The 15341-nt window shown below is 42.4% G+C and overlaps 1 protein-coding gene across 11 annotated transcripts in view; it reads right to left on the bottom strand.

The window, feature by feature from the left end:
- The window catches only part of NR3C2 (nuclear receptor subfamily 3 group C member 2), a 139644-nt gene extending 124327 nt beyond the window's left edge, over nucleotides 1–15317 (bottom strand). Inside the window, exons 1-3 of one of the 11 annotated variants that reach the window (XM_081208344.1) lie at nucleotides 14449–15316; nucleotides 10240–10306; nucleotides 4857–6642 (exon numbers count right to left, since the gene is read on the bottom strand). In XM_081208344.1, coding sequence (XP_081064470.1) covers nucleotides 4857–6640 — 1784 coding nt within the window. In that variant the 5' untranslated portion in view covers nucleotides 6641–6642; nucleotides 10240–10306; nucleotides 14449–15316. Of the gene's footprint in view, nucleotides 1–4856; nucleotides 6643–10239; nucleotides 10307–11161; nucleotides 11421–12189; nucleotides 12340–13253; nucleotides 13485–13840; nucleotides 14002–14448 lie in introns of those variants that run through there. The other 10 variants (XM_081208347.1, XM_081208340.1, XM_081208348.1 and 7 more) reach the window with 10 other exon arrangements.
- Between the last annotated feature and the right edge of the window lie 24 nt (nucleotides 15318–15341).

Below are 15341 nucleotides of genomic sequence, written 5' to 3'. Positions count from 1 at the left end.
ACTTCCCACACTAACACTGCCTGTGAAGAATTGGGCTTGGGGGGAATTTCATTCAGACTTTTCCACACATAGTCCTCCACTCACACCACCCAAAACCCAGCAAAGCTCAACTGAGTGAGAGAGAAATTGCTTGCATCACTTCCTGGTTGTCTGGTGTGATGCCATGACAAACACTGCAAAGGTAATGAGTGCTTTGCAAACTCATTGTAGGAAAGACATGAGAATAATGACTCATTGTGTATTTGTTCCTTCCTCTGTGTATTTTGTTTTAAGGTGCTATAGTTTTGAGGGGTTCGGTGGATTCCATACAATGATGTAATTGTGACCCCTGAAACTTTTATTTTAATAATCCACAGTTTCAAAAAATACATCAAGACCTTACAAAACTAATACTAGGGGAAATCATCTATGAAAACATCATTCAAAACATCAATAAAACATCAACAAATACTGATTGGTTCAAAAGAGAAAAATCATATGGCAATATAGTTTTCAAAAGACAGCTGATGGAAGGGAAGAATTTGTCCCTTCCTCATTTAAAAGGGTGATATGGTTTTCTGAGAGGGTTGGTGGATTCCATAGACTGGTGTAATTTGACCACTGAATCTTTATACTCAGCAAATGGAACAAGAATAGTGTATGGACACTGATGGCCTTCTCTTCCCATTGAATTTATGCCAAATTTGAGCAGAACTAGGGCTCAATTTATCCTGAACTTTGGCGTTACAGACTTTTACTGTACAAGGGAAAAGTTACGAGCATGTCCTTTATGATCACCAAAAACATTTCCCTGTTCGGCCTGAAATCCTCAGGGAGGCCCATTAGGCTTGAAAATAATTGTGAACAAATGACACAGGGTTTCCCCAGACTCTTTTGTTACTTCCTGAGCTTCCTTAGAAAACCCACACAGGAATATATCCATCTCCAGCATGGATCCTTCACAGGCCTATCTGTCTTCCCTGTTGCTGATTAAACCACTGTATCCCCTAGTTCTCTGTCAACTTTGCTTGTGAGAGAGACTGCTTCTTGGCTAACCAAAAGTTCTAACAGTAGGATGCCAATTCCTACAGCAGAAAAATATGCAAGTATTTCTAATGTATTATAATAAAATATATAAAATGTTTGTATAGAAAAACTACTCAACAAATAATTGGCTAATTAAAACCCCATTAAGATATATAAAACAACAAAGATGATATTGAGAACAACATTTAGCAGGTACTGTATTTTGTAGGTCTGAAAAGATCCAGTTTATGTTGTTGTGTAAGAAAAAGACAAACAACAAAGTGTGGGAAAACTGACTGCCCTTACAGGAAGCCCCTCCTTTGTTAATCACTTCCCCTCACTTGCAGGACTCACAGGAAGAACTAGATCTCTGATCGTTCAACATACATGAAAATCCTAGTACAGTTTTGTATCAAGCAGCTGTTTTAGAAAAAGAAAACATAGCTTCTGATCCTTTCTCTATACAGTTCCCGAAGATGTAACTTATTTGTACCTTTCTGATCAAAATTAGGTAAATATGCTATGCAAAACTACTTAGGATAATTATAGGCAGAGTGCTTCTTAAATCCAAGATCATTTGGAAGTGTTTGGCTTTGCCAGGCAAATATATAAAACACTAATTTTTTATGCATATTAGAAGGTGATTATTCATTACTGTAAATAAGGCAGGAAGTGTGTGTCTGATTTGAGAACCATTAATCTAGTGAGTTGATGCTACTATTATCTTCCACGTGAAAGAGCCCTGTGTGGATTCCAATAAATGCATAGCCAAAATCACTTAATGAAGTTCAGTTTGCTAGTCATTACCACACTTTTAACTAGTGAGTTTTCCCCTAAGCTCTTTCAGAAAATGGTTGAGTCTTTCCAAGCTTTTCCCCCAATAAAATTCAAAAAAGCAAACAAACCTTGGAAACCTTGTTGCAGAACTCCCAGAAACTTAACCCCTTCCTAAGCAAACTTCCTCTTGGTAATGGGGAGGGGGGCGCTGAAAGTATAAAAGGGCTTGAAGCAGTGCTTTTTTTGCTGGGGGCACGCAGGGGTACGCATACCCCCTAAAAATTTTGTGAGTCTAAGTTTGGCTTTATTTAAGGGCAGTATTTCAATATGAGTAGAAAAATTAGAGTACCCCTAAACATTATTTTTTTTAAGAAAAAAGCACTGGCTTGAAGAAGACCAGAGAAGCTGAGGTGCATCACATTGTAGTTTGTACCCCCATTAAATTAACTGGGCTGGAAAACACAGGAAACTACAGTTGCCATGCACCCCATCAGGAAATGACAAACCAGATTTATAAAGTGAGGCCAACAAACTCTGAAGGATGTGTGTGCCTGGGAAGAGTAGACCTGGCAATGCTGTAAAATGGACGTCTCCTCCCCACTGCTATATTTTTTCTATGGATTTTCTAAAGAAAACATTGTTTATTAGTAACATAATGAGCGGATACAATATCGGTCAAATTGGGCAGGTTCAACATTGCAAGCAGACTTTTCTCCCAGATAATTGCATACCTAGGAAATACTATTTATATATAACTAATGCACAACTCCTTGGATATTAATTCCCCACCTGACAGTAGGTTACCTTGAGGATAAAACTAATATGAACTGTAGAGCACTTCAAAGTGACAAGAGGTCCTAAGTCCCCAAATTAAAGAAAATGTGGAAGGTCTGTTCTACCAACATAATGTAATATGATCTGGAAAATGATTTGGTGTCACCAGAACAGAAGGACAGGACTATACATGATAACTTAACTGATAGCCTCCATTCTATAAAGGCAAATACACACTTCTACTATACCAACATTATTTTTAAAGGAACTGCTTTTTTTAAAAAGAATTGCAACTTATTTCAGATTTAAAAAACAAAGCTGTGTTGACAAGCTAGTCAGAAATATGAAGAAAATTCTAAAATCCTATAAATATTAATCAAGTGGGGAAAAATACAAGAATTGGCAAGCAGAAGAACATGGAACAAGAGGAAGGTGGCTGTAAGAAGGAAGGTGATAAAAGGAAGAGGAAAAGACAAGATCCCCCTTCCACCCCCCCACCCCCGCTCTGAGTTAAACACAGAGAAACAGGCACCCATGGATTCAGGGATAGCCAAGAGAAACTAGGGCAAGAGTGGCAGGAGAACCAATCAGGTATATAGAACTGTAGCGTTGTAAACCACCAGGAAACAGATGATTCAGAAAACTAAATGATGAATTATACGAATAACAGGAAGACTGAAAAGGGTAAAGAGAATATGACCCACCCATTACTGATCCCTGATGGTCCAACTGCACAATTTTCAAGATGAAAAGTTGACTGGAGATGGAAAAACGTAAAACAAAGAAGCGGCAGGGGAAAGAAGGGCAACTTGATCCTTTTTATTCACCCAAAATTCCTCCTCCACTCTGGATCATTCTCCTCCATAACAATGCTCCCGAAGTGTTTGGAAACCCCACAGCATGGGCAAGCTACTTAGTAGGACAATTTGGAGGAAGCAATGGTGAGCAATGGAAAGGGTTGAGCAACCACTCAATGGTGACCCATTCCAACTTTTCATTTTAAAACACAGTGTTAGGGATTAGTGGCATGTGTTTGGGTACAACGTATAGAATAATACATAAAATAATTAATGAGAAAGGGCTGGTGAGAAAGGTATGACTAAAACCAGGATAAGAGGATGTGAAAGGCTGGGAGGGAACTTCAAACAAGCAGTGCAAAGAAGAAACCATAGACTTTCTTAGGACATCCCTAGAAATCTGAACAACAGCCGCCTCCTTTTCTTAACACTCACACTTGTATTTTTTTTAAAAGGTTAAGCATTCTGCACAACTATGACAACTGTGGAATGGTCCCCCAGAATTTAGTAGATCACATCTTGAGTAAACAGGGTTATGATTTCAGGATTGTTTACAGTGGTCTGTTGTGCAAGGAATGATTTCATAGTATGGAACTGTTTTCAATGGACTAAATTGCACTATACAGTCATACCTTGGTTTTTGAACAGAATGCGTTCTGGAAGCCCATCCGACTTCTGAAACATTCAGAAACCAAGGCACGGCTTCCGATTGGCTGCAGGATGCTCCTGCAGCCAATCAGAAGCCACAGAAGTTGCACCAGACATTCAGCTTCCGAGGCAAGGTTCGCAAACCGGAACACCTACTTCCAGGTTTGCGACGTTTGAGTTCCAAGTTATTCGTGAACTAAGCTGTTCGAAAACCAAGATACGACTGTACTACAATCTTGTAATTGTTTCAGAAGTTATTAGGCTTTACTACTCTCCTAATTTCAGGAGACATCTGAGAGTACAATTAAGCTACCATGCTCATAAATTAGTACAAACAGGGAAATAATGCTCCTAAAAGCCTTTGTAATTTTCTAAATTTAGCCCATTGGAAACTAATGCATACATGCAATCAAGGAAACTTTGTAAATATAATCCCTGACAGGCACATTATTATTTCTTCTCCATATGATTCACACTTTTAGGCAATGGTTGCAAAGCACTGGGAGTAATGATAGAAACCGCCCCCCCCCAAACCCATTGAATCTCCATGCTAATGTTCTGTATATAATGATCTTTTCATGCTGAAACCCAGAAGCCTACTAAAGTATCACCATTAAAATGAGTAAAAACATTATTACATGTTTTAACAATTTAAAATTTAAATGTGCTGCTTGAGTGTGCATAACTAGCCAATAACAAAATCTGGCGTGTTTACAGGGGAAACCGACTAATATTCTAATAATACACATTGCAACACACATTACTGTGCAGTTTTGAAGAATATTACCAAACAAAAACAAAATTGAAAATGAAGGCTACCGTTATTTTCATGCAGTACAAGAAGAGCACACTTACCTTGACACATTTTCTGGAATGTATTCTAGGACTGGATACCCATCATTTCTTCTGGCAGACAATTCAGAATGTGATTTCCATGGCTCCACAAGAGTACTTACTGGAGGAAACGAGCTCATATGCTGAAAAGACTGCTCTCTGCCAACAGGTCGGTGTACAGATATTTTGCCTTGAGCTCCAATCCTATAGTGAAATGACTGTCCACTTGAATTCACACCAACAATGGCAGAGGGTGGCAGAGTGTTCTCTTGATAATAGCTGCTCTCATCAGGCTCCTGTTTAATTCCTACAGATAGGCCTGGATTTAGAAACCCACTACTTTCACATGTGCCATCAAATGAATTAGGTGGTCCTAAAATCCCAGAAAGAGAATAAAAGTCTTTATCATCCATGAATGAAAAATAGGGCCCATCCATAAATGGAAATGGATTTACAGTTTGATTCCCTTTAAAAGAAGCACCAGAGCAAGAATGTTTAGCTGATTCTTGCTTTATTGATACTGAAAATGGAGAATCAGAACTGATTTTGCTATTTTCTCCAAGACATGAGCTACTGAATACCCCTTCGGGTTCAGGTTTTATACGCTGAACAAGAGTCATTTGATTAGCTACTTCACTATTAGGGATGGCATCTTCCATTTCCTCTATTTTAGGAAATATGATTGCTAGAGCACCTTTATTGTCTTTTGTATCTGGACTAGGAACGATGTCTTGGCCTGTGCCAGGTCCACCAGGTGTGCTTGATGCAGGAAAGGCTAGTGAACCATTTACTGGACTACACATAGAGGATCCCACAGTACTAACAGCTGGACTAGAAAGTGTGGACCTATTATTGGCATTGGAAGGGCTGGCAATAGAGCATCTTGAGTTTATATTTGCAGGACTGGATACTGAGGATCTCATGGTGATATTATTAGGACTTGAAACTGGAGATTTCACACTACAGTGACTAGGAGGGCTTGAAATGGGCGATTTCATGCTACTTATAGGACTAGAAAGAGGAGATCCCACGTTGCTAGCATGTGCAGGACTGTGCAGCATTGAGCCTCGGTTTTCAATGTTGGGTGAACATGACAAAGGAGTTCCTTGGTTGACCGGGCTATTTACTGTGAAATTTTCAAAGTTAGTAGGTGTAGATGACGATACAGAATTAATTCCAGGAGGGCTGCACACTGAAGTCGTCATGTTCTGAGGACTACAGTCAGGAGGACTCTTCTCTCGACATACTCTTGGGCTTTTGACAGTGCCTGGCATGATACCACCGTTCATAGAGCTTGCACACTCCAATATTAGAGGTCTCAGGGATCTGCTTGGGGTGTTCAAGGGAGACGTGTGGTGACCATTCTCTTTGTATAGCTTGACGAGTTGTTCCACATTCTGATACATCTTTCCAGGATTTATGTTGCCTTGTTGACTCTGCTGGTCGTAGGTAAAATCAGCATCTCTTACAGAATCCATGTACAAACCCATTGATTCAGCTACAGTTGCAGAAAGTTCCTTTGAGTCTGACTCAGTTTTTATGTCAGAGGGTGAAATGCCAGGGTGATTATGGTCTTGCTGAAGGCAAGAAAGTAGTTCAGGTTTTTCTTTGTTGCTTCCTTGAGCACTGCTGTTTGGAAAAACACCAGAAGCACAGCTCACGTTTACTATCTCCATATAGTTATTACTCTCTTCGGACCGCTCTTCTGCTCCTGCAGAAGTATACTCCATCGACTGGGAGCCTTGACTCCAGCGTCTCTCCATATCTAGGCTTTTTGGATAATTGCGATAGCCTTTGGTCTCCATAACTATAAAAAGAAAATAGCCCATTAAAATGTAAGTATGTATGCATATGTAACCACTGTGATACGTCAAAAGACTATGGCTGAAATCACACTTACATAAGAATAAGCCTCACTACTTACATATAAACTAATTTTTAAAACTATTATACTGAATGTTATATTTTGTACCCTGTCCACCCTTGGGAAATATTTTTTTCAACTTTCTAAGCCAAAATAACTAAAACAACTTGGTAAAGTTATTCCACTATCTTTGCTATTGACAGTGGATACAATGACCTCAGAGTATATTTAATATTTCATTTGAATGTTCCATGCATTTTAATTGTTCTTAAATAGTATAGGTAATGAATAAATACATTTTGGAAACTCAAGCAAACTCAGTAGGCAAGAAGTAAGACAGGTTTCTTTCCCCTCCCTTTTGACACCAAAACATGACATATTTCACTGCTAAAGATTTCTTTCTAGGAACTCTATAAATGGTAGTCCTGTCGTGGGACTAAGAATCTTCAATGATAATGATGTTCTATAGTTCCCAGAGTTTGACCACTTTTTTTGACAGTACAGTCACCCAGAAGGTATTGATCAAAGATAACTGATAAATAAACTGAGCCCATGGTTCTGTTCCTTCATTAAGAATCAGAAAACGGATAGGAAGAGGACATAAATCATAGAGAAAGCCACAGAAAAGTATCCTGTGCTTGGAAGGAGGCTGTTCTCCAAGCGACATTATTCAGTAATATAAATAAGAAATACAATTCACCCCTGATTTGCATTTGGACTTTTAAAGGGGGGGGAATACAAAATACAATCCCACATTTTTCAATCAAGTGAAAAATCATACTTTTGTATTAATGTTGGCTTTTTTATAAGAACATAAGGATGTCTTTTATTGAGTCACATCAATAGTCCATGTAGTCTAAAAAAGGTCTACATTATAGGCAGCAACTTTAGACAGAATGTTGACTTGAGATCCTAGGTACTGAAATTGCTACCTACCAGGGAATAAGTCCCAATGAACTATATGGGACTTCTGAGATGCAATGTAGATTATTGCACTGTAAATATACAAGATACAACATGTTCCCATTTTGTTTAAATAATTGAATTTAAATGATATGCATATGGACAAGCAGAACCATTTGTATCTGTTTGTTGAGGGGTATTTCCCTCTCATCTATACAAATGTAAATCATATGTTTATCATTTATTAATTTGTTCTAAATTTGTACCCTTTAGAAACGTGATGTTTACAGTTTCAACTTAACATCATGCACATAATCTAGAATAAAACCCACTGGTCAGGAAACAAACATGCTGAACACAAATAAGGCACATTGAACATGCACAAACTGTTAAGCATGCTTAATGTTAACAGGTTAAAAACATTTTATAACAATATGCAAACCATCTGAAGATAATAATTTTATCATCCCAAAAAACACCATGCAACATGTTTTTATTCATTAGAATATCTACAATCCTTATCAAACAGATTTGTAGCCTCATTCTCCAATTTAAGGCTAATCAGCATGTCTCCCAGCACACATCAAATAAAATGTAAAATGCTATGGTACCTGAACACATGTCTAAAAGATCACTTAATGCCTCTGCAATGCTTTCAGCAGATTGTGTAAACTGAACATTCAAACTAGCATCTAAATAAGAACTGTCAAACCTAAGAGCTGGGGTGTTTATCAAGCTCTTTGAGGTCCCAAGGATGGCCCATGATGACCAGCCCATTCCATCCACATGATTAAGCCATCCTCATAGATGGAAAGTCAGGAAGGGTCACCAATGGGTCACCAATGGACATCAGTTTCTTTCCGAGCCATTTCTTTAATTTAGCAGCTGAGAGGTCAAGGAGGGTGGAGAAGAAAATTCATTGAGTGGCGACACTGGCAATGGGATTTTAAGAGGTAAGATATGGAAGGCTGGCATACCAGCATTGGATGACAAGGGTCTTTCTGTGGTCCCATCACAGCTCACTCTTACAAAAACTGGTCATTGTCTTCTTTTAATATGGTCCATGGATACCTGCTATTATGGAGTTTACCCTTCAATTCATGAGAGCTTAATGCACAGTGTTTAAATGGTGAACATTGTTGAAGATTCCTACACATACCTGATAACTCTCTGATTTCAAAGGGAATCGGGCATACATACATAGCACTCTAAACTGTGTAGATATTACATCAAATGCATGGAGACCAAGGTAGGGCAGATGGACCTGACAGGTCCATATTGTTGTCCCAACACACATTTGATGAGTTATTATGTCACAGTTAGCCATAAATCAGGGCTCACCATGCATAGGCCGACTGCACTCGCTTTGCTCCTCCCTGCTACTGAAGGGAAGAAAGAAACAATAACCCATGATTCACATGCAATGCATAGCCAGGATTAGTGGTTTGTTTCTAAATGGGAAAGGAGCCCAGGTAGGTGTGTTCATGGTGCACCATTAACCATGGTTTACATGATGCATAAACTGCCACTTTAGCCAGTTTGCCAAACATCTGCATAATGAAATCAAAATTAAATCTGGCTTTTGGAATCTAAGAATTCTAATTCTTAAAACCTCATTCTTATCAGTAGAGTTAAAAAATAATACATTTTCTTTGAGCTGAAAGATTATTCATGAGAATCTTATATGGAGCCCAGTCCAAAGCATGCTTATTCAGAATTAAGTCCCAGCATTTAGCAGGGCTTGCTTTCAGGTAAGTGTACATAGGATTGTAGCTTCGTAGCACATTCCTATATATGTTTAATCTCTAGGAAGTGCATTTATTATTACAGCTTTACTGTCCATAACACAATTTTCCCTGTCACATAACTGAGGAGCCATTTACAAACTGAAACCCCAGTCCGAAATCCACAAGCAAATTACCTTATTTCAGTGGAATTTACTTCTGTATCTAGGATTAAGACCAATTATACCATATTCCAACTAACCAACAATAGCCTCTAGAAAAACATATATACAAGGCTATATCCTTGCTGTGCAACTGTACTGTAATCTTTAAAGGGAGAAAGAATTAACTGGTCATCTTTAATAATACTTTAATAAACAAAAAGACCAGATGACTTGAATCTAAAAGCAGCATGGATACATTATTTAGTTATTCAAAATACATGCATTGAAAGATGTTCAGGTGATCTGTTTGCAGAATGCATGCCTTATTTCTTTTCAATGCACATGCTTGCATTTTTAATTTTGCTAAACATTATGCCTCCTTATTTAAGCGTTACTTTGTCATCTGTTTACTTGCCCTTGTCAAACTGTTGATAATCTACTGTTTCAGTGACTTAGTCCTTAGTTTTCTCCCTTCATATTGCCCTCTGTACTGAAGTAATAGATATACTTTTGTGTAGACTAGTTAGAACTTGAAAAAAACCAGGTATGAATAAAGTCATGGTGACTTAAATCTGACAAGCCTATCATTCTAATTTCTGTAAGTAAATAAGAGATAAAAGGTCATGCTAACCTAAATACACAGAGACCGGTTTGTAAGGAAGACACACTTGTGAAATCTTACAGAGCAAAGTGACAAATTCATGCATAACGTCATAGCCATAAAATATTTATAACATTGCTTAACTCACATGAAGCCACGTGTAGCAAATCATGGCATGTATCTATCAAATGTGCATCACTTCATTCAACTTCCTCCTAGAGTTAAATATAAATTGCATATTTAAAAAAAATGAACTAAACTTGACTTAAAACTGTTAATTTGTTTACTATTTTCTTTAAAAACCCCCAAAAACCCTGAAAATGAAAATAAACTTTTCATAGGGAGTACAAGTAACTTTTAAGTAAGAGAACAAGCAAATCCACTACTGGATTTCTATGTCCTTCTCCCTAGTATGGACTTGAAACTGAGAATCTGCTTCTGCTGTTGGTCAGTAAGGTTCACCTAAAGATTGTCTGAGCAATTTACCCTGCTGATTTCTCTGTGCCCTTTTCACTCTTGACTGTGATAAGATATGTGTGTTACCAGATCACACAAGCAAAGACATTAAGCTACTCCTGTATCTTTCTCACACCCTAGACGAAGGTATTGTGCAAGCCTGATAACTTCGGAGGACAGAGGCTCCTAGTACCTAAAATCTTAGATATCTGGAACAGCCTAAAGATTTTTCAACCCATTCATCTGGTGACCTGGCAACTGTTGTTTATGCATTCATAACCTCAAAGCTGAAAGTCTGTTAGATGATCTATTATGTCAACTCGGAAGCTTCCACTGGTATAGAATACTGAAGCCCACCTCTTCCAAAGGTGACACTAGCAAACAGCATTTCTCCATGGAGCTTGGGGCATAACATTATTTAACTTTACCTATGAACACATCTAACAAGTGGGCCAAGAATGACTTGTCCATAGGCCACCCAGAGCTTTATTGCTAACCATGATCTTAAGTCAACACTGTTCACGGCACTACAAGGAAATGTGCGCCTACTCCCTGTTGCTTTCTGCAATTCAAGGTTCTTGTGCTATTTCTTCACAACCCAAATCCCTGCACACCTGAGTTACCACTTCACCCCCAGTGTCCATCTTGTTTTCTAGATGGGTGGTCTTTGCACATACCATATGTATGTTGGGGCGGCTAAGGCACACACAGAAAGCATTTTATGAAAGCTGGCTTTTGGTGTCCATCATTATGTCAGAACTGAGTTGGAAAATTAGATACACTTCACTTCAAAATATTTTATATGGAGATTATGCGTTTATTTATAAAACTGAAGGAGACTTCCCTTATTTTACAACAACCACGAGCAGTATAAATTGATATAAAATATCACACTCAATTATTGCTTCTTCTTTCCATCTCCCCCCCCCCAACAAAGAAATATATCCCCGACAATGAAACATTGAAAATTCCACACTCTATCCGACTCCTGCAAGGCATGCTATCCTATATTTTGTATCTGAGCTTGGTGGCTGCTTTTCTGGCTCACAGCCCTTTAACTCAGCAGAAAGCCTAGTCTATAGCCTCCAAACACGGTTCTCCTAACCTCTAAAAACCCAGCATGCAGTTTAACCCAACCTAGTTTCCCATCCAAACAACACAGACAAACCCAGCCTAAAAACAGCATTTGCCTCCTTCGCTCTGTGGACAAATTACCCCAAACCCCACAAAAAACTTTAGACTCCTTATGTCTTCCCTGACCCAGAAGCGTCCTCTTGAGACAGGATATTTAGGTTCTGCTTTTCCTCCTAAGGATCTCCTCAGGGTTGTATCTGCCAGAAATAATATTTAAAGTTGCACAGAGTGGCCGATCATTTGTGGCTCGCCCTGCCCACGCAGGAAACACCGGAGAGAACACGCAACATTGGAAACTTGCGTCCCCACGTGCGAATATAGCATAATTCTAATGCACATTGAAAAAGTTATGTTTTCCTTCCCTAATTAGAAATCCCTGAACTCTGCCGCTACACAGTATTGCTATAATTTAACGGGTACAGTCACGCCTCCCTGCTAGTCACGATCCCCCCCGCCCCGCCCAGCACACCTATTACACTTTCCCTCCACCTGTAGGCATAATACGCACGTCCCCTTGCAAGTGTCACCCGCCTAAAGTCAACCTCCACGGTCGGAAATGCAAGGCTGTCTCGGCGCGGAGGAGGAAATAACGAGCAGCCAGCTTTATTCTCCGGACAGTTATTCCCAACTCGAGATTTGTTGTGTCGCCCAATGACACTATTCAGGGCAGAGAGAGGGAGAAGAGGAGGGGGCGCGCGTGCGAAGGTGCCAAGTCCTTTTAAAAACATGTCACATGCTCAGATAAAGTTCAGAACCGGGTTCCTCCCCTCCCTCTCTCCCATTGGTCGGCGGGAAGAGCCGAGCCGCGGCACCAGGGTCTACGGCGCTTCCCATTGGGCGGAAGCTTTTGTCAGTCACCTGGCGGGCGACATGACTGATACAAAGTTGCTGCGACACAAGCTAGAAAATGTATCTCTCCTTAAAGCTGCAGAGCCTACCTAGGAGAGGCGCCCCGGCGGGACTTGCGCGGTGGGGCGGGGGGGGGGGACCTGTAAATTTCCTTCCCCTTCCCCTGACCCTCCCGACTGCCTTTTGCAGCTGGAGCTGCCGGGAAGAGCGAGACTTAGAAACTAATCGGATAATGTTTAAAGCGCTCCACCAAAACATATGGCCAGCGAAAGGGAAAATAGCTTTTTAGCAAAGCCTTCCCGCAGAAGAAATCCATTCAGGCGAGAGTTGGAGCTGGGTCCACCCCACCCCCAAGCCCTGAAGCTGCGCCTCCTTCCTTCCCAAGCTACCTCCCCCCTCCCTTTTATTTTTCTTTTTAATGGAGGCGATATCCAGATCGGGGGCTGGCTTCCGAGCCTCCTTTCCCCGCCTCCCGAGATCTCTCGGAGACATTAACTCCACCTGTACCAAGGTGAGCGCGATGGGGGCCGCTTCCGTTCTGCGCCCGAACCGTTGCCTCTCCCTCCTCCCCCCGCCTCCCCCTGCGAGAAGCCGCAAAAGCAACAACGGTCACGTTTTCGTGTCATCCCCCCCCCCCCCCAAAAAATAAATTTCTTTAACACGAGCGCTGCCGATGTAAGAAACAGCTCTCCTTCCTCTCCACCCGCCCACCCAGAAACCCACCAAGCGCCTCAAGGACTTGCCCTCTGGTTCCCTCATTGCGTCTGGTATCTTCTTCGCCAAGTCCTGCTCGGGGCATTTTCTTTCTTTTTATTTACCAAAGTTGCGCGGACTAATACCCGGGAGCCATCCAACCGGATCCCCAAAACAAGAGACCCCCAAGGAGGGCTAAGGAGCATTCCCCCCCGCGCGCTCCATCTTTGAGGGCAGAGTTTCTAAATATATTTTTAGGAAGGCACGGACATTTCTCTCTCTCTCTCTTCCTCCCCCCTCCCCGCCACTTCTCCGTCTGGAAAGCTGACCGAAATGACGCACGTTTCCGGGGGGTCAAGGAAGCAAGATCACCTCCGCCCGCCCCCCCAAATGCTGACCTCCCCCCAAACCCGAAGTCGACAGCAGCGGTATAAGCGATCCCCCCCCTTTCCTCCCGACAGCAGACATCGCCTCCCCCCTCCCCTCGGTTTGCGCGCACACACCCTTCTCGATCCCTTTTCTCTCCATTTCATATCCAGACCAAAATAACTCCCTGAGAAATAAAGTTTAATGGAATTCCAGGCACCCTGGGCGAGAGAGACTCGCGGAAAAAGTACCTCTGCCACGAGCGAGAAAACCGCTCCAAAAGGCGACTCGAAAATCAAACAAGCAGGCAGACACACTGGCACACACTATCTCGGCTTCGTGCATATTTAAAACTGCAAAGACTGTTTTCTTCCTAAGAGAGAGGGCACAGCAGACCTCCACAATATCGGCAGACTATTTTAGAAGTCACGTGCCCCCTCCGGGTTTCAGCCCTTCTGACAGATATCGATCCCCGTTTCTACAGCTAATAACGCGCCGAAGAACTAGTGCAAGCTCCCGAATTGCTCTCCCAAGACCGGAGTGCTTGCAATGCCCCCCCAAACCCCCAACCAAGTTTTTAAATTGGGTATGGCCAGCACTGGCAGCGTCCTGGAAGTGCCTCTACTGCACATCCCCTCCCCAAGAGGAGATCAGTGAGTTACTGGTGTTCCCAATTACTTCGCTCTTTTTCAAAATAAATAAATAAAATCTCACCCTCCTGAGAACTAAATACATCTGGACCTCCAGCTCTTCCCCTCCATTAAAAAAAGGAAAGCTCTTTTCTTCCCTGGAGGCGCTGGGACTCTAAGCAAAGTGTGGCGCGCTGCCCGCCCCCCCAACCCCCCCCCCGGGTACTCACCTTCATTTTTCCGCCACCCCCCGCGTCGTGCAATGGCCGGAGGAGGCAAGACCCTGCACTTCTGCGAGTCCGATCCAGAAGCGCAGCCAATGGGGAACGAATGGCCACGGAAGAAGGTGGATCCGGAGGAGATTTGGGGTTAAATCCTGGAAGCTGGGAGCGGGGGGGGGGGAGGTTGCGAGAGACTGAGGAGGAGGTTGCAACGCTCTCACACGCAAGACCCGGCAGCGAAGCGGGGGGAGAGCCGCCGTACTTCCAGCCTCTTTGGAGGGGGCGCCGGGGCCGCGACAGCGAGAAGTCCGCTCGGCTCAGCCTCCGCGCTGACAGCTCTCTCCGCAAGGCAAGGCTGGCGAAAAAGCTTTGCCCCCTGGCTGTCACATCGCCGACCGTTGCTGGAGGGCGTGGGGTTGGAGGTAGAAAGGGGAGGGAGCGTCGGATCCGGCAGGTTTTATTCTTTTTATTTTATTGTTATTATTATTCAAGAGAAGTCAGACGCCGTGGAGAAGGGTCACCCAAAATAAAATAAAATTGAAACTTCTGTCATTCCAGGTGAAACTCCCATCCGCGCCAGCAGCGCCGACGAGGGAAGAGGTGGGTGGGAGACCAGAGAGCAGCTTCGGAGGGTGTAAACTTTTGGGGGGTTTCCCCCCCCTCTCCCACTGCGCGCGCCCTCCGCTCTTCTCTCCCTCCCTTCTTTGCGCGCGTGTCCTTTCCTCTTCACCTTCTCCCGCCGCTGCTGCTGCTGCCGCCGCTTCCCCCCCTCACGCCTCCCTTCCTTCCTCCTTCCTCCTCGCCGCTTTTGCTTCCCGGTGTGTTTTTCCGCCTCGCTGCGTCTCTCGCAGTCACCCAGCGGGCTGCTGCTGCTGCTGCTGCTGCTGGAGCTGGTTCCTGGA

The sequence above is a fragment of the Podarcis bocagei genome, assembly GCF_964188305.1.
Source record: "Podarcis bocagei genome assembly, chromosome: 9".
Taxonomy (NCBI): Eukaryota; Metazoa; Chordata; class Lepidosauria; order Squamata; family Lacertidae; genus Podarcis; species Podarcis bocagei.
Note: the sequence above shows the minus strand (reverse complement) of the source record. Positions and strands in the feature narration are given on the sequence as shown.